At 42.6% G+C, this 20,551-nt stretch overlaps 1 protein-coding gene across 1 annotated transcript in view; it reads right to left on the minus strand.

Moving 5' to 3' along the window:
• Positions 1 to 20,551, minus strand: part of LOC120526698 (copine-5-like) — a 299,334-nt gene that overhangs the window by 61,997 nt on the left and 216,786 nt on the right. The window contains exons 12-13 of the mRNA XM_039749857.1: positions 19,517 to 19,570; positions 17,284 to 17,345 (exon numbers count right to left, since the gene is read on the minus strand). Of these exons, the coding sequence (XP_039605791.1) occupies positions 17,284 to 17,345; positions 19,517 to 19,570 (116 nt within the window). The remainder of the gene's footprint in view (positions 1 to 17,283; positions 17,346 to 19,516; positions 19,571 to 20,551) is intronic.

Below are 20,551 nucleotides of genomic sequence, written 5' to 3' on the forward strand. Positions count from 1 at the left end.
TTAGGGGAAGCTGAGTGATTAATCTATCAGTGGAACAACTTGACTTGTCCTCTCAAGAGTCCTCACAACACTGCTCCACAGCTTAACAGACCCAACTTTGGTTACCTCTCGACAAAGTACCAGTCACGCATATGGTAACATGTGTTAGTGCAGCCTGTTAAATAAGGAAATGGAGTGTACCAAGATATGCATATCTTGCTTGGTAGCATTCTCCATAGCTATCTTATTATATATTCCGTGGTACTGCTATACAGTTACAACGTAGTTGGATCAAACAGCATCTTCCTAGATTTTATCCCATTCCCGTGCAGGGTCAGCTGTTAAGCTGGACTTTCGGCACTTGTTTTGATCGAGAGCATCTTGAGGAGCAACGTTAACTTGTCACTTATCTTCCTTGATTCGGTTGAGCCAGAGCTTTTTCAGTCTTCTGTGCGCCTGCCTGCCATGCAGGCTGAGATATAAAGCCATCTTGACCACTGAGTTGTTATCGCTGAGAATGATATGGCGGTACCATTGCAGGCATACACTGCACATCTTCTCATCAATTGGCAACATCTTCCAAACATCTTTATTCATGATTTGGTCAGATCTGGTTAGGCCAAGAATCCACTGCAGCATTTGCATCTCCATGACATGTAACACTTGCTTATGGCTGGTGGAGGTTGGCCAACATTTGGCCCCATATGTGGCCACTGGGAAAACAACTGCTTTGTAGATCTTCACCTTGAGGTAGTTTGGAAATCTTGCGATTGCAGAGCACCTCGGTAACCTGTTGCCATTTCATCCAAGCCACGTTGGTTTGGGTTCTGGTGTCTGACAGAGTATCACTATCGCTGCAGATGAATGATATTTATATTTATATTCGGTGACCTTAGATCCGGATAGTGCCATCAGTCTGTGTGCCACATTCCCTGTATTCTGTTTTCTTGATGTTCAGTCAGGGGCCATTTTCTTCGAGTCTCATTTTTCACCTCAGTGGGAGGTTTTTTTAGGACCTGTCATGTTTCATCCATGAGTTTAACGTCATCAGTGTATAGGAGTGTCCATGGGTGTGTTGTCTGGAGACCCACTGTGGTCATGTGCATACATAAATTGAAGAGTGTGGGAAAGAGTGCCGATCCTTGCTGAATGCCTACATTGATTGTGAAAGGCAGCGAGATGCTGGCCAGGCATGACATGAAACTGGTGGCCTTGTCGTAGAGAATCTTAGTCTACTTGACGTAAGCTTACAGGCATGCCATGAGACTGGTAGGTTTGCCATTTAAGTTCACGAGGGACTCGTTCAAGCACTTTCTCCAGATCCAAAAAGACCGTGTGGAGCAGTCGGTTCTTTTCTCAATATTTCTCCATCAGGAGGTGTAAGACATGTATTGCATCCGTTGTTTCATGGCCACTGACAAATCCACACTGGTTGGCTGTGATGGTCATGATGTTTCATATTCAAAGATCTTCATGGTGTGGTAGAGAAGGTGAATCGAGTGGTAAGTTGCACAGTCACTTACACCCCCTTTATATTTTCATATCGGGATGGTGGTGATGGTAGACCAGCGTTTGGGGAACTTGCCTTTGATACCTTTGATCAAACAGCATATCCTGAATAAATCACCACACCCCTTGCCTTCTCCCACCCTTCTAGTTTCTAACATCCCACATACCACCACATTGCTCAAAACTAATACATGGTGGATTCCAAAAGTATTCATGCCCCTTCATTGGTGGATTCCAAAAGTATTCATGCCCCTTCATTTTCTGCACATGTTATTGTGTTGCAGATTTCATGTTAAATTTATAACTTTACCATTTTCACCCACCAGTATATGCTCAATAATACATAATGGCAAAGTTAAATCATCACTGGAACCATTCTGAGACAGGAAAGTGCTGAACATCAGGTAAGCCAATTTGTGTTTTCTTTTAAATAAAATGAAGTTATATATTTTAATATATCCTCATTTATCATGGTGCTAGGGACTGGAAACAAAAATACGTAAATGAATGGTCTCACATTATGATTTAAATTTTGGCTAGACCACTTACAGTGTGGGTAACCTAAGGGAATCCATCCAATCATTTTCTATCCCTGCAAGCATCAGGAGAGGCAGGAACAATCACTGGAGAGGACACCAGCCGAACAGAAAGTTCTAAGGTAATCCATATACAATTTTTGGGACAGTAAGTAGATAATCTGGATTGAGATGAAGTGAGATGTGTTGAGAAGAGTAGAGTGGGAAGACCATGCCAGATTGTCCAACGTCTTTTACATAATTGAAAGTAACTTATTATGAATCCTAACTTTTATTGATCACGCCCCATGTCCTCCCTGCGTGGAGTTGGCATATCCTTGTGGGTTTGCTTTGGGTGCTCCAGTTTCCATCCACAGTGCAAAGGCATGCAGGTTAGATGGATTTGTGATGCTAAATAGGCCCGTGTGTGTGTGTGTGAGTGAGTGTGAGTGTGTTCACCCTGTGACGGACAGGGATTGCTCTTAACTCACACCTTGTGCTTGATATGTTCCAGCTGACCCATGACGTGCTCATGATCAACTGGGTTTGGAGGATGGATGGATGGCTGAATGAATGGATGGATGGATGGATGGATGGATGGATGGATGGATGGATGGATGGATGGATAATTTTGAGAACTGGAGTCTACCAGAGTATGTAATACATCTGGTAGCTATGAACATAAATGTTGTGAAAAGTAACTGGTGGTGGTGGAGGTGGTGTGATCTTTGAAAGCTGCTCTATTGAACCAGACTTATTGACTGATTGATATGGATGTCTGATTAGTGTAGCATTAGGCATTATCCAACCATCCGTTTAGCATGAAACTCTTAAAATCCATCTCAAACTTCCATCAATGTGGACTTAAGTCTGAGTAGGATGAACAATACTTAAGTAAGGTTCCCGACTCACACACTGAGTCAAATGTCAGTTCAGAATTAAAAAGAACTCCCTGTGGTATTTATAGTTCACCTGTCAACCATTCTAGATTCTGAACCCACTTCTTCCAGCAAAGGATCGGCGGGCGGCCATGTCTATTCTGGCAACACAAGGCACAAAACAGTGACCAACCCAGAAAGAGACACCAGTCAAACACCGGGTATGTTCATTCAGACTCCCAGACTCTCCAGAGGGCCAAGTCAGAATTGAAATGTGGAGAGAAACCAGAAATACAGGCAACAACCCACTCCAACATGCAGAGAACTTACAAGTTCCATAAAGGAAGTCAGTGGACAGGCATTAGAAGCAGTATGCCAACATCTTCACCCTGTGCCAACTACGTCTAAAAATAATAACATCCTGCGGAAGAACACTATCATCAGTATTTACTTTAAAAAATGTCATGTTTCTAGGTATGTTACGGCCAGAATGTAGGAAAGTAGTTCAGGAGGCGGGAGATGGAAAGAAACTGTCATTTTCACATTTTCACTGATCCTCAGTGAACCCCCCCTTATAAGAGTGTATACGCTAACTGCTGAGGCTTCATCCCTCGTGTCCCTGAGCTGCTGTTTCTCATTTAGTTACTCAAAGCAGTAAGCCAACATGTCTTGAGTCAGGAGGCTGTGTTGTTCCTTCTCCGGTAAAACCTGTAATATCGTTAAAGCCCCCAAGCACACATGCACACACACACACACACACACTCTCCCAAAGGGGTTATTCTTCATTCCTTAACTTGAGACTAAACGTTTTCCAGCAAAGACAGCCTGTTTTTCAGGCCAAGCACTCTTTTCTAGGGCAGGCCTCCTAGCAGCCTTACATAATCCTACATTGTGGGCCATCAATCTCTGTAATCACGCTCCTGCTTTTCCTTCCATGGCATCAAGCACCTCCAGGGGGCTAATATATTTAAACCAGAATGGATAGCACAGTGAAGCCCAGGTAAGAAGCATAAGCTTTGTGCTAAGGTGGAGGTGCTGCACTGGCAAACGTACAACTGAAGCCTAATGGGGATCTGGTGAAGCTGATGGCTCAGAACGCAGTATGGGTGGACACTGAAGAGACCTCCATTTTCATATAATCAGCCACATGAAACAACATACTCTGTACACTGTGACAATCTGCTGTAGTCTTTGCAGAAAAACTTTACAGGAACTTACTGTTTAATAATAATAATAGTTCTTTACATTTATATCGCACTTTTCTCACTACTCAAATAGCTTTCCATGCAGACACAAACCCATGGTCTCCTTACTGAAGGGCAGCAGCGATACCACTGTGCCATCTGCATCATAACTGTAGTTTGTAATGCATCATGGGTCTGCAATACAAATACAGTAGCTAGAAGTTACTGGTTCAGAATATACGATGAGCACACCCACAGGCAGGAGTTGGTCTGAATGTAGTTTGACCCTTTTACAGTAAATTATTTTTATTATTGTTAACAGTTTCAAAGACATGTGGGTTTGGTGGATTGGCAATGCCAAAATGGGCCTAGTGAATGGACTGGCACCCTTTTCAGGGGGTTGTTCTTGCCTTACGCCCTGTGCTTACTGGGGTAGGCTTCAGCACCCTATGATGCTGCTCAGCATTAAGATGGTCTAGAAAATATGGTGTGGAATGGAAGTTAAAATCGATTGCTAGCTTCTGTATGAAAATCTGCATGTTCTCTGTATGCCTTGGTATTATTATAACAGATAAAAATAAGTGTGCTTATTAGGGTAGAGCTGCTTTTGTGGAATGCAGTTTTTGACTCTTCCCAGCTGCTTCAGCAGTGTATGACAAGTTTTCTGATAAGCTTCATTCCAAATATAAGACTAGAATTTATGTTTTCCGTTGTAATCAACAAATTTTGTAAAGAATGTTCTGTGGCCTTGGAGTGAAACTGATTTATTTTTTTTCTAACCATTCTCTTTGAAGATTTTGTTATAAATGCAGCTGAACCCCCCTTGTCGGGGGCCTTCCTTGCATTTTCTCTCTGTAAGAAAAGCCGCTCTGCTCACCAAGAAGTCAGAAATAAAAAAGATTCTGCTTATTAGAATTGGTGTCTGCCTGCTATTTGTTTGAACCTTTGTCCACAATGGTATGGTATGACAGCCATACCATAGGTAATCTACCTAAAACTAAGCATGTCCAGGCCCAACCAGTACTTGGAGGGGAGAACAATAAGAAGAACACCTCTTCCAGCAAGGGACGCTTACCCTGTGATCTGAATGTGGATCTCAATATCCCAGTGCAATGGTGGTGCCAACCTTTGGAAGAGACGTAAAAACCGAGTTCCTGACTCTCTGTGGTCATAAAAGATGCCACCCGGGGGAGTAAATGCTAACATTACTTAAAGTTATTATTTGCTTTTACATGCATTTTTATTACTATTTAATTTAATTTTGTTTTTTGTATCAGTATATTGCTGCTGGAGTATGTGAATTTCCACTTGGGATTAATACAGTATCTATCTATCTATCTATCTATCTATCTATCTATCTATCTATCTATCTATCTATCTATCTATCTATCTATCTATCTATCTATCTATCTATCTATCTATTATATAGTGCCTTGCTTATCTATCTATCTATCTATCTATCTATCTATCTATCTATCTATCTATCTATCTGTAAATGCTCATTTAGACAGGCCAGATTCATTTTGGAACTAAGTGCTTTGGACTGATGAGACAAAAATTGAGTTATTTGGTCATAACAAAAAGTGCTTTGCATGGCAGAAGAAGAACACCGCATTCCAAGAAAACCACCTGCTACCCAATGTCAAATTTGGTGGAGGTCCCATCATGCTGTGGGGCTGTGTGGCTAGTTCAGGGACTGTGGCCCTTGTTAAAGTCGAGGGTCAGATGAATTCAACCCAATATCAACAAATTCTTCAGGATAATGTTCAAGCATCAGTCACAAAGTTGACGTTACGCAGGGGTTGGTTATTCCAACAAGACAATGACCCAAAACACAGTTCGAAATCTACAAAGGCATTCATGCAGAGTGAGAAGTACAATGTTCTGGAATGGCCGTCACAGTCCCCTGACTTGAATATCATCGAAAATCTATGGGATGATTTGAAGCAGGCTGTCCATGCTTGGCAGCCATCAAATTTAACTGAACTGGAGAGACTTTGTATGGAAGAATGGTCAAAAATACCTCCATCCAGAATTCAGACACTCAAAGGCTATAGGAGGCGTCTAGAGGCTGTTAGATTAGGAAAAGGAGGCTCAACTAAGTATTGATGTCATATCTCTGTTGGGGGGCCCAAATTTATGCACCTGTCTAATTTTGTTATGATGCATATTGCATATTTTCTCTTAATCCAATAACCTTAATGTCACTGCTGAAATACTACTGTGTCCATAAGGCATTTGAAAGCTCAGCCAATGATAAACAAAAATCCAAAGAATTAAGATCGATCTATCTATCTATCTATCTATCTATCTATCTATCTATCTATCTATCTATCTATCTATCTATCTATCTATCTATCTATCTATCTATCTATCTATCTATCTATCTATCTATCTATCTATCTATCTATCTATCTATCTATCTATCTATCTATCTAAGATTCCTGGGCATCCTTCATAAAGAGTATCCTCATGTCCTGGCTAAATTATCCTCCATGACCTGGTCATTCTGGCCCCCTAATCATCCCCTGTCTCTAATTGGTTCTTTCCCTCTCATCTCTTCACCATCTAACAGCTAATGTGTGATGAGCGTAATGGCACAAAAATGGCTGCCGTCGCATCATCGAGGTGGAAGTGGCTTCCCACTCACTATTGAAAGCACTTTGAGTAGTGAGAAAAGCACTACATCCATCCATCCATTGTCTAACCCGCTGAATCCGAATACAGGGTCACGGGGGTCTGCTGGAGCCAATCCCAGCCAACACAGGGCACAAGGCAGGAACCAATCCTGGGCAGGGTGCCAACCCACCGCAGGACACACACAAACACCGAGCACACACCAGGGCCAATTTAGTAAAGCCAATCCACCTAACCTGCATGTCTTTGGATTGTGGGAGGAAACCGGAGCGTCCGGAGGAAACCCACGCAGACACGGGGAGAACATGCAAACTCCACGCAGGGAGGACCCAGGAAGCGAACCCGGGTCTCCTAACTGCGAGGCAGCAGCGCTACCACTGCACCACCGTGCCGCCAAAGCACTACATAAATGTAAGAATTATTATTTTTTATCATTATCAATAACAACATTTTGCCAGTTAACCTCTGCAGTAAACGTTTACAGTATGGCATAGTGGTTAAGGCTTTGGAATTCCAGCTCTGAGGTTGTGGGTTCAAATCTGACTACTTGACACTGTGTGACCTCGAGCAAGTCAATTCACCTGCCTGTGCTTGAATTAGAAGATAAAAAAACTAAAGAAATGTAACCAATTATACCTCAAAATGTTGTAAATCCCATTGGATAAAGGTGTAATCCAAATAAAAAAATGTATGGGTTTTGGTTCCAGTTATTTCAATGCAAAAAAATTCACAACATAGCATTGTCAGTTTAGGGTATTTACAACCATTTATTGGCAACTCGAAAGTTGCCAGGTAAATACTGTAAATCAAGACGAGTCCATAAAACCGCTGTAATATGGATTACAAGTACAATACAATGCTAATGTAAAAATACAACCAAGAGTCATTACTTCACTTCCAAGAAGAAGCTGTACATTTGTATCCAGCAATACGATGAAATAGTTTTTTTATAGTGATTAACAACAATTTCATAATTTCTTATTGGTACCTTTTTTGACAGTCCCTTACTGTGAATTCTACACTATTTTTATAAAGTATACACTGTTAATTCATTCATCCGTCTTTTAATTCATCTTCAAGTCAGTTCGTCCAATCCAGGGGTTTAGGGGGCTGAAGCTTATCATGACAGCTTTGGGTGTAAATAATATCAAAACCAATTTCATAATATGATGGTTTGATAGGAGTGGCATGGTGGCACAGTGGGTTCACTTCCCGGGTCCTCCCTGCATGGAGTTTGCATGTTCTCCCCTTGTCTGCGTGGGTTTCCTCCCACAGTCCAAAGACATGCAGGTCAGGTGCATTGGCGATCCTAAATTGTCCCTAGTGTGTGCTTGGTGTGTGTGTGTGTGCCCTGCGGTGGGCTGGCGCCCTGCCTGGAGTTTGTTTCCTGCCTTGTGCCCTGGGATTGGCTCCAGCGGGTTAGGATATAGTGGGTTGGATAATGGATGGATGGTTTGATATTACGTTATTCTTAGCACACATCATGGGCTTAGCCACCCCTCCGATTATCATACATCAGACTGAAGAGTGGCGTAGGGTGAGGTTGGTGTCCCTCAGGGGCTTTCAGCCTCCAACCAACTGCTAGATACCATTCCGTATATTTCACTGCATGCATCTCCCTAATTTATATTTTAACTGTAACTTGAACCTTTGTAAATCTATACTGGTATTTTAGGTGGACTTTTTAATAAGGTGGTTCACATATTATGGATGGTGATGAGCAAACCCCACTGATTTTGCTTTGCCTTGGGTTTGACAAAATCACTGAAATTTTCAGGAACTTCGCCAAACTCAACAAAATGCATTGAAGTCAATAGGGAAGGAGAAACTGAACTGGTTTGGAGTGGATTATAATGGTGCATTGGTATTTTAAGTGCCCCTTGGGGGCTAGAGAAGCACCTGCCAATTAATCTGGATCAATTATTGTGGCCTGAAATGTGACCTGAGCTGTAAGGCCTCGGTGCTAACCACTGAGCCACACACCGTGCCTCCCTGAGATAAAATTAATAGAATTAAACATCATGACAGCAGCGGACAGGTAGTGTGAATTCACTAAGGGTTGCCCCTCCACCAGATTTGATAGCAGGTACTCGCCTCTCTCATGAGCCGAAATGTACAGCCGTTTGTTTTTTTTGTCCCCTGACACTTCAGCTCATTCCCTGCCGCTGCTACAAAACAAGCACAACACTAAAGCACGTGGACCCTTCACTCCTTCCTTTTTTGCATCAACTGCACAGCATTCTGGGAAATGCTATTAAAGGGGTAGTTGCATGTACTAGACACATGTTACATACAAGTCCATATAAGAAGACATCACCTTTAAGGCACAAATACACATTTCCAGTTTCCTTCTGTATGCACGTTTTTGTGTTTTCAAGTTTTTTGCTAATTGTTAGCCCACTACTGGGATCAGCGTGATATGCATCGGCCTGTCCCACCCAACACTGGCTGGTAAAGCTCTATGATGTTACATTCTGGCCTTGCAAAGCTTCATGGGACACTGAAAAAATAAAATAAAGCTTGTCAAAGCAGACCACACAGCAAATTTCCAGGGTAACATACGACAAACAAGGTCACGGGTGAACACAGCATATTTGCTTTGGTAAATTTTTCTGATCAACACTAATTATGAATATGGACCATGAGATTTGTTTTTACATTCATTGTGCTCCTGAAGTGTCTTTTAACAGGGCCTTCTTAACACCATCACAGGCCCCCGGTCAAACTAGTGTATTGGGGCCCCTGTTTTGATGGCAAAACAGAAACATAAATAGGCATCAGAAACATCGAGGGGCCCTATGGTCCTGGGCCCCCCAGCCAGTGCCCATTGTGCCCATACGTTAAGATGGCCCTGGCTTTTAGAGGAGGCCATCTTATGATTTACTCTAAGATTTACCATCTGAGCTTAGAAATATTGAATCAATTTCACTTTTCAAATCTAAACTTAAAACTCAATTGTTTAAGACGACTTTTTCTCTTTCACTACAATTGCTCCATCTGATTTTAATTTTTGTATTTTAGTTGTGTTTATAATGTGTTTTTTATCTATTATTCGGTGTCCTTGAGTGTTTAGAAAGGCACCTACAAATAAATAAAATGTATTATTATTATTATCTATATATATAATTCACTAAAGGCAAGACACCCATGGAAAGCACGCCGGAAGGGGCGTGGATTCACTAAGCCGCCGACAAGTTAGACACCTATGGCACAAGCAGGAAGGAGCCACGCCCACCAACTCCAAGACCATTGGATACGATGACAACTCGCAGAGCTACGCCCACCAACTCAGACGCGACGACACAGAAAAAATGGCGTCATTTATATTCGTCTGTCGTAGAGGCAACATGCAGCTCCGACCCACGCTGACTGTTAATAGAGGCATGTTTCTCGCGAAGGTGAATCACCATATGCGGCGTGTAAAACTGTTTGCGAGGGGTATCCCATGGAATCCTTAAAACATTCCTTTACAACTGAGGTTAAAACACAATAAAGTAAGCAGTCTTTAAAAATCGAGTTTTCGGTTACGACGCACGACCGCATGCACCATAGCAAACTGTTTTACACGCTACATACAGCAATTCGGATCCGCGACAAACATGCGTCTTCTTAGATGTTTTGGCACTTTGTACACACCCCCCTCCCACCTCGCTACTACCGCGGTCGGGTGTCTTGGTGGATTATATATAGAAAGGCAGCCAAAACTGCACAGAGCAATGAAAAGTCTACGTGAGTCACAGGTGCATCTGGACTGTGCACAGACGACAACGACTCGAGTGACGAGTTGAAGGTGGGCATATGAGCAGGCAGTGTATACTGAACGAGAAATCAGCAGACTAGCATGACGGAGGGAGCAGAGTGGACGTCCTTCTCCTCTCCTCCCGTTCCACCCTCCGCGCCACACGGACAATTGTGTGTTGGTTCGTTCCGTGCATTGGTTAAAACCCAATGAAGGAAGCAGTCTTTAAAAACCAATAAGCCCTGTGCCTGTTTCATTACCGTCTCACCTGCTTCACCAATGCAGGCCCTGCAACAGGGCAGCCAACCGGGTAACCAAAGTCTTTGGGTTCAGGGGGGAGTATGGTTACAAAGCTGAAACTTAAAGGAATTGATGGAAGGGCACCACCAGGTGTGGAGCCTTTCGCTTCATTTGACTCAACACAGGAAACCTCACCCGGCCCGGACACGGACAGGATTGACAGATTGATAGCTCTTTCTCGATTCTGTGGGTGGTGGTGCATGGCAGTTCTTAGTTGGTGGAGCGATTTGGCTGGTTATTTCCGAAAACGAACGAGACTCCCGCCTGCCAAATAGTTACACGACCCAACAGCGGTTAGCGTCCAAATTCTTAGACGGACAAGTGGCTTTCAGCCACGTGAGATTGAGCATTAACAGCTCTGTGATGCACTCGTATGTCCGGTACTGCACACGCGCTACACTGAATGGATCAACGTGTGTCTACCCAGCGCGGGGAGCCGTGCGTAAGCCGTTGAACCCCATTCGTGATGGAGACCGTGGCTTGCAATTGTTCCCCACGAACGAGAAATTCCCAGTATGTGCAGGTCATACGCTCGCACTGATTACGTCCCTGCCCTTTGTAAACCTGACGCATGGTCGGGTGACTTGGTGGATTATATATAAAAAAGCAGCCAGAACCGCAAAGAACAATGAAAAATCAACGTGGAAACCGACTGAGGCGGTGTTTGGAAAATTAACAGTCAACGTGACTCACAGGTGCTTGTGGACTGTACACAGACGAAAGCGACTCAGGTAGGGAGTTGGGGGCGGGCACATAAGCGGGCAGTGCGTACTGAATGAGCGCCGTTCAACCCCGTCCTTCGCTTTGGAAGGAGAAGGCGCTACGGCGCTCCTCTGGTTTTCAGTCACGGACAATTGTATGTTGGTTTGTAGCGTGCATTGTTGCAATGTTACTTTTCTTGGTGGTTTATTAAATTACGGATTTTTCAAATGTTTATTTTTTCCTCTGTGCTTAAAAATCATTTAAACAGCGGCCTGATTATGCTACGCCGCGGGTTGGCTAGTTATTATTATTATTATTATTAAAAAGACTGAAGTTTAATGATTTAAAGTGGTTTAATGTGGTCAGGCCTGTCCCTTGGGTACTGCAACTTGGGTGGGCTGACTTGGACAACGTGAGGCACTGCATTTTTCTAAAATTCAGTTTAGAAATTTCTTTTTAATGATATCCTAAGGGATATGCTGTAGCTTTTGTCTTCCCATGATCCTGTGAAAAAGAAAATTTCAAGACATCCATCATCAGTACTTTCTTAGGTTAAGTTTGCCTGTGAGCAGAGCCGCTCGCTTTTTATTTGTGTCCAAGTCTGTGGCCTTGAGCTAAAGCCATTTAAGGCGGCCATGTCTGACATATGCCTCAAGCTGCAGGGACAGGCACTGGGTGACCATTAAAAATGTGGATTAAGTGGGATCAGTTTGTTAGAAATCCAGACGAACACCTTAGGTGGGACTCAGCGGGGTTTTTGTTGTTTTCTCCTTCGCTATCTACCAGATGGATGCCTTGTTGACCTGAATTCTGAATTCTGGTGTTAGCTACTTATTTGCGATTGCTTGTTCATACAAGTCAGTGGTAACATAAAAATGCAATATTTTAAAGGGGTTTACAAAATCAATTAATAGATGAACTAACATGCCATTACAATGGACAACAAAGGGTTTGCTTTCTGATCTTATGTATTTTGGCCTGCCGATTACAAAAATTCCCTTTAAATTTTCCTATCACAAACCATTTTTTTGCAACTACGTATTTTTGTGACTTCCTCTCATATTATAAGTATTGTCAGTGCCAAATGGCTTGGACGGGCATCCCGACCAGAGGAGGGCATGATTCCTTACCTGGTACGGGAGGCTCTGAGCAGGCAGATAGGCATCCCTGGCCAGGAGAAAGGAAGGAGCCTGACCCAGAAGAGAAGGGATGGACGGACAGCCCATCAGATGCTGTGGGGGAATACGTTATTCCCCCAGGACATGAGATGGTAGCAGCCCTACGCATTGATGCCCATTTGGGACCCAGCAGGGAATGCTGGGAGTTGTATTCTGGCAACACAGCTCTGCTGGCAACCATGGGTGCTGCAAGGGGGTGCTGTAGGGAGATGCACTCCCCAATTTATGGAACTTCCGTATGAACTGGAAGTGCTTCCAAAGGGCAGTGGCCCTGGTACTAGAAGTACTCCCGGGACCTTAATAAAAGGGACCACACTCCCTTATCCAGGTGAGTCGGAGCTGGGAGGAATGTGGAGCAACACATGACTGGGAGGAATTGTGGAGAGAGAAAGATTTTTTACTTGTGCTTTGTGCTTGTGTTGACTTTTTTGAGGAATTGTGTGTAATAAACACACCAATATTTGAACTCTTTGTGTGATCGTGTTTTGGGCTCACTGACGTCCAGTTTCCAACATAGTATACATATACAACTAAAACATTAGTGCTGTTCTAAAAATGGTGACACTGCTACTAGGAATGCAGCTCTGAAATACCGCGTACCGTTGTGTCATTTGTGAATGGGACAGCCGTGCTAAAGATTCACATTACATTAAAAAATCCTGGCCACTCCGCAACCATTTGGTTACAGGGCAGAAAAGTGTGACTGCCTCCTGTTTCTATAAAAAAGTAATGAACAAGGAAGATGAAGAATTTCAACATTTGAGACAGATGTTTACACAAATAACTGATTCCAAGATTAAGGGAGGCATTTTTTTGTTAGTCCTCAAAACAGACGTCAATGACAAGAGGTTCAAAGACCTGCTACTCTGGTCAGAGACCATTGTATAGAAGGAATTTAGTGATGCTGCTGAGAAATGTCTTGGCGACTACTGAGCACCATAACATGTTTAAGGCTTCTGGGAGCAAAGCATTTCTTATCTATCCTATTAATCCTTATAATTGTAAGAGCCAACGTAGCAATAGGCTTCATGGCAATAACACCTGGAAAAACTGGAAATTAAGGTCAAACCTGTCTTATGTAATGATGTACTACTATCTTAAATTAAGAAATGCAACAGCATGAAGTCCAGCATGTTTCTAAAGATTAATTTTCTATGTTCACATCTTCCTTGCTAATGTGGTGTAGTCAGTGATGAACATCGTGAAAAGCTTCACTAAGACGTTGCAATGATGGGAATGCGGTATCATTTCAAGTGGAATCTAGGCTTGGACAGTGAAACAAGTAGTAATAATAATAATAATAATAATAATAATAATTTTATTTATTTATTTATTTATATATCACCTTTCCCATGTTCATAGTGCTTCACAGAGTCTCATTCCAAGTACAAACTAAAATCAGCAGCTTAATTGAACTAATGCAATGTGTCTGCACTATCAAGCGATTAGAAATGCTGAATTACTATAAGTAGGTCATTTTCATGTTTCTCCAAATGCCTGTGTGATACAGACAGTATGAAATTATATTTATGTTCAGCATGAAGCTGTTACCAAAATCACCAAAAAATTAACCAGAAGCAAAACCTTTAAACAAATTTGTTGTTCAGTGTTACATTGTGTGCTGTGTTCTTCCGACTCCTGGGCCATCATTCAGACTTCATTTGATATAACGCCACTAATAACATCTCACCGTTGGAAATCATTTTCTTTAGCTGAATGGCACTCATTTGAGGAGGGTATAAAGTTTTCTTTTTATCTTTTGGCTACTCCATTAGCTTCTTTAGGACATTCAAATGTCTACCCAGTTACCTTTTTTCTCTTTATACCAATGAGATCTCCATGACTTTGTGGTTAGAGTGAGACAAAGCTGAACAAATCTGACAATTGCTGCCTCTGCGTTACCGTCATAGACTCACAGGGTGGGGTGACTGGGTGGTCTTGCTGCCTGCTGTGGAGATGGTGATGAGGGCACCCAGGCTCAGCGTCAACTCAACAACTTCTTAAGAACCAAAAGCTTCATTATAGACACACTATTCCTGACACAGATTTCTGTAAATCTTCAAGGATAATTTGCTGCTTCTGAATATTGGTTTCCCGTTCTCATAATGTGTGTGCAGCACATGTATCTCTACTGCTAATGGCGCTATATGGACTCTTAGAAATTGTACAGAAGTTTGCACATAGCAGGCTGGCATATGTGAAGCTTTGTTTTCTGACTATGCACCTTGAAACTACCACCATGCCAGCTCTGAACAGATGAACTCCAGACAGGGAAACCCGCATTTGGTAAATTGGCAGATCTACGTTAGATTTGAATGAGTTTGCCTACAAATACAATTGCACTGAACCTCTTGGAGGTGCTGCAGAGTTTGATTGGGATTCATTAGGTTCCATTTTATTTTCATGTAAACTTTAACTTTGCAAGCAGTCATACCACCTGAACTTCACAACAGGTCATCCACATGAAGCTCAGCATGTTTGGGCCCAGCCAATACTTGGATGGGAGACCAACTAGGAAAAGCTGGAAGAGGTGTTGGTAAGGCCAGCAGGAGGTGCTTACCTGTGGACTATGTGTGAATCCAAATGCCCTAGTGCACTGCTGAGGCCACTGGGCTATATAAATTGGTGCTGAACTTTGAATGTAATGCAAAACTGAGATCCTAACTCTTTGTGGTCATTAAAGGTCTGTGGGCACCATTCAAGAAGTGTAGGATTTATGCTGATGTCTTGGATAACATTACCCATGACATTCTCGTCCATTCTGTCCCTGTAATTATCGCCAGTCTCTAATTGGCTAACCACTGTCACACATGCGTGCCAGAGGGTCCCCTTTCAGGTAGGCCTAAAGTAACTACTATCACCCCGGGACGAGAGGGGGCACTGTCGCTAGTGGTCTTGTCCCCTTTTTCCTCTCACAGACTCGAGAAACCACCCCTTGAGGGCACGGAAGTAATGGAAGCCCCGCCTCTTCCGGTCCACCAAGTATAAAAGCAGAATACTCTGGAAAGTCAGTGTCTCATTTTGGTGCTGACCTTGCTACTGTACAGATCTAAACCAGAGGTTGCTACCACATCATTCTGAGAGAAACCTGTCAAGCGGTGCACTAAGGCAAATATTTGGCACCCCAAGCATTTAGCTCTTCTTTAGCCCCAATACACCACCTAATAGATAATGTGTGGTGAGCATAATGGTGCAAAAATGGCTGCCATCACATCACCAAGGTGGATGCTACACATTGGTTGTGGCTGAAGTGGCTCCCCACTCTCTATTTAAAGCCCTTTATGTGTCTAAAAATCACTATATATATATATATATATATATATATATATATATATATATATATATATATATATATATATCCATCCATTATCCAACTCGCTATATCCCAACTACAGGGTCACAGGGGTGTGATGGAGCCAATCCCAGACAACACAGGGCACGAGGCAGGAAACAAACCACAGGCAGGGCAGACTTCAGCTTCTGCTTGCTTTGATCGCCATCCCCCCTGCCTGCGCTACGCGCCAGCAATTTCACATCTCTGCCACTTGCGTATGTGGATTTCACTTTCACCAAACATCCATCCATCCATTTTCTAACCCGCTGAATCCGAATACAGGATCACAGGGGTCTGCTGGAGCCAATCCCAGCCAACACAGGGCACAAGGCAGGAACCAATCCTGGGCAGGGTGCCAGTCCACCGCAGGACACACACAAACACACCCACACACCAAGCACACACTAGGGCCAATTTAGAATCACCAATCCACCTAACCTGCATGTCTTTGGATTGTGGGAGGAAACCGGAGCGCCCGGAGGAAACCCACGCAGACACGGGGAGAACATGCAAACTCCACGCAGGGAGGACCCGGGAAGCAAACCCAGATCTCCTAACTGCGAGGCAGCAGCGCTACCACTGCGCCACCGTGCCGCCCTTCACCAAACAACAAATCTTTTAATTCTCTTGGTTACGCCTCTTCATTGGGAAGAAACATCACTTTTCCCTGATGGCAACACAAATTAGATGATCTACAGGTCTCTGACTTAAAGTTTAAATCCGAACAATATATTCAATCTCTTTTCGCTGTTCCGTTATTTCACTGAGTAATAATTTCCGTTTGTTTGCGCTAATGCAATCTTTACTATCATTTTTTGAGACTTTTGAATTTTCATACTTCCATTATCTCTAACCTGCTCTGCATGTGTATCACACCAACGTTTTTGAATTCTTTACGACGTTCCACTTTGTCATCTACTCTTTGTCTTTTGCTTCTGGCCCCGGGTGTGGTTAAATCTCTTGGCACAAAGTCTCATCTCGTGGGACGTGAAAGTGTCTCTCTGAGAAAATCATGTATTGCCTCTCTTCCCAAGATTTTTTTATTATAATAGAGAGATATGACTATCCATAGTGCCAGTCAGTACTACTTGAATATTCTCAGAAAGTAGTAGTCCACCTTGAAGACCGAACCCATTCATTGAGGCATGATGGATGTGAACATCTGGCTTGCAGCCTTGCTCAATTACCCAAAGGCTTTGGAGATTTTAGACAAGTCATCAGGATACCTGTTTTTAGTGTGAGTTTTTGCGGCACATTCAGATTTAAGCCATTTTTTAGGTATCAGGAGAGCCCTGGATTAGCAGTTAATGACTTGTGCTTTGACTCACCCGCCTTTGATGTAGTCCAGGAACGTGTACTCCGACTCCACAGTAAACGAGAGCAGCGTGACCTGGAGAAGAAGAAGAAAGCAAAGGATGGCTGTTACTGCTATGGTGTGTGTAAGACTGTTCATGCATACGTGTATGACAGGCCATTGCACAAGACTGATGGGTTTTTAAGTGTGCGGTGGAGGAGGGGACACACAGCGCAGAGCACCTACAGGAGATACAGGGAGAGCGATAATATGCAGAGCTGGGGTGACAGATGATATGTGCAAAAAAAGATGAGGAAGCAAAGGCGGTGACCAGCATCTCTTCGAGCAACTGTCTGGTAGATTAAAGAAGCAAGAAGCTCCTGGGGTAGTCCACAGAGTAAAGGCTTTGCACTTCACAGAAAGCAAATGGATCTTCCACTGATCAAGATGTGTGCATGTGAATGTCCTACTGGCAAAAGGTGCTAGTAATCCTGAACAACTGGGAACTATGGGCATATCAGGAATTCCTAAAATAACTACAGACAGGCTTTTCATTGTAGCGTCTGAAAAATGTGAATGAAATTTAGGAAGTTGCCCATTATGATTTGGTGAAAGATGCTGAGAAATGAGTTCACGCTTTTGTTTTCAGTCGACTAGATTACTGTAATGCACTCCTCTCAGGACCACCCAAAAAAGACATAAATTGACTGCAACAAGTGCAGAATGCAGCTGCTAGAATCCTAACTAAGAAAAGAAAATCTGAGCACATCTCTCCAGTTTTGATGTCACTACACTGGTTACCTGTGTCATTCAGAATTGATTTTAAAATCCTGCTTATGGTTTACAAAGCCTTAAATAATCTCGCCCCATCTTATATATCGGAATGTCTGACACGTTATATTCCAAATTGTAACATTAGATCTTCAAATGAGTGTCTGCTTAGAATTCCAAGAGCTAAACTTAAAAGAAGTGGTGAGGCGGGCGGCCTTCTGCTGCTATGCACCTAAAATCTGGAATAGCCTGCCAAATAGGAAATCACCAGGCTGATACGGTGGAGCACTTTAAAAAACTGCTAAAAACATATTACTTTAACATGGCTTTCTCATAACTTCAATTTAATTTAATCCTGATGCTCTGCATATTCAATTAATTATCATTACCATTAATGGTGGCTCCTACTCTCTCTTCTGTTCTTTTTCCGGTTTTCTGTGGTGGCAACCTGCGCCACCACCACCTAATCAAAGCACCGTGATGTCCCTACATTGATGGATTAACTCTTTGAGGGCTGAATATTGTTTTCCAAAAAACAATGGTTTCACTCAGAAATCAACATAAAACTTCTGTTGCTGCATGCTGTGGCTGCTAGTTTGCCAAGAATGTGCGGCAGGCTTGCTGCCAGACTGTCTTCGCGTCATTGTCGCAGTGCATTACATTCTGGTTTCTACCTCTTATCATTGTTAAGTGGCAGTCTTCCCTGGCAAACATTGTCAGTACCACTACTAGCTGGGGACCGATCAGCTGAAGCTGGAACCTCACATTCGTTTTCAATCACTTGTATCAAAAACTGAGTCCGACAGGTCATAGTCCAGTTCAGAGATAACAGGCAAAACGTCATCCACAGAGTATTTTACTTTACGCATTCACTTTGATCTCTCGCCAGATGTCGATGCCATTTTTGCCGTTGTGTGCGCCTTGCTACACATGAGAGTGCAGGGAATCTTGGTCAAACCAATGAATCTTACTTTCCTTCTAGCAACGAGAGTCCAACTACAATGTAACGGTTGGTTCTGTCACAGTTGACAGTCGATTACTATCGCCAACTCCTCCTTTTGACAAAAGTCGACATCAGCCCTGAGAGAGTTAAAGGGCAGAAGTCCACGTGACCGTCATCATCAAGTCCTTCCATGAGAACCCTGAATACAATGAGGACTGATCATTTATGTTAGGTAGAATGCCTAGAGGGGGCTGGGTGGTCTCATGGCCTGGAACCCCTGCAGATTTTATTTTTTCTCCAGCCGCCTGGAGTTTTTTTGTTTTTTTTCTGTCCTTCCTGGCTATCGGACCTTACTTTTATTCTATGTTAATTAGTGTTCTCTAATTTTATTTCTTATTTTGTCTGTTTTCTTATTCTTTATCATGTAAAGCACTTTGAGCTACATTATTAGTATGAAAATGTGCTATAGAAATAAATGTTGTTGTTGTTGTTGGTGGGGTGTAAATCGCTGCTCTGCCCTACTGGTTTATATTGCTCAAGGAAAGGCACTCACCGTTCCAGAGTTGACATATTTCTTCTTTTTCATTTTCTTCTTTGGATTCACCACCTAAAAAAACACAAACATTTGTTAGTAATTCATTAGTAAATTTATTGTTTAACTCCACCAATATTAGATATACAATTATAGGGAGCAAATCCCTTTACAAATAGAGACTGAAGGAGAAGACTGAAGGGGAGATTGCTAGCCTGTGCATATTAGTGGCTTTCTAGACCACCTTATCACACAGATTTGTCAAAATGGACTCATGGTCTTGGATTTTTTTTAACAATGATGAGTATAGGGTACCATGACTGACATCAGTCTAACCTGAAAACGTGTTGTCTTACATTCTGGAACATGGCACCTGCCCATCTTCCAGAACAGATGGCTGCCTAGCTGGTTACGGTATTAAATAAAGCATTGTTCTATTTCTGAATAAGGGTCTGGGAAAGTATGTGAGGTGGTGCCAGAGAGGGACTCTGAGGGTCATGTCTAGGGGGAGCACCTAAACAAATCTGTTAGTGTCCAAGGGACTTGGGAACATCAGGGACCATGGAGTGCCTGTCAGCAGCTGTGTCCTCCTGGCGGCTCTACGCCTCCATTGTGTCTTTTAATGTTGGTACTGTGCATCTCTGAGTCATAATGGAAGTAAAATTGCAGCATTTCCCAATATATGACAAGAAAGTAAATTATAATAGAAATGACAACAAAGGAAAAATTTACAGTAAGATCAAACTTTTACTACAATTAGAATCTCCTCCAAGTGTGAGTTTTCCTCAAGCTTTTTCTGGAATTTTAACATTTCCATGTGATTTATCTTGGATTGAATATTTCTGTTATATGATTTTGTATCGGTGTTTTGACGGTAAGGAATCTTGTAAGGGCAATCACTGTCAAAGCAAAGACCGAATGTTTCGTCAACTGTTTATTTATTTTACATTTTTTCTCTTTTACTAGGTAAGTGGCATTTTTCTGTGTAGCTTCTACTTTCTTTATTATAAAAGCCAAAGTACTAGATCCAGAAAAGTGGTAAATACTTATAAAGGG

Source organism: Polypterus senegalus, chromosome 3, assembly GCF_016835505.1.
Source record: "Polypterus senegalus isolate Bchr_013 chromosome 3, ASM1683550v1, whole genome shotgun sequence".
Classification (NCBI taxonomy): domain Eukaryota; kingdom Metazoa; phylum Chordata; class Cladistia; order Polypteriformes; family Polypteridae; genus Polypterus; species Polypterus senegalus.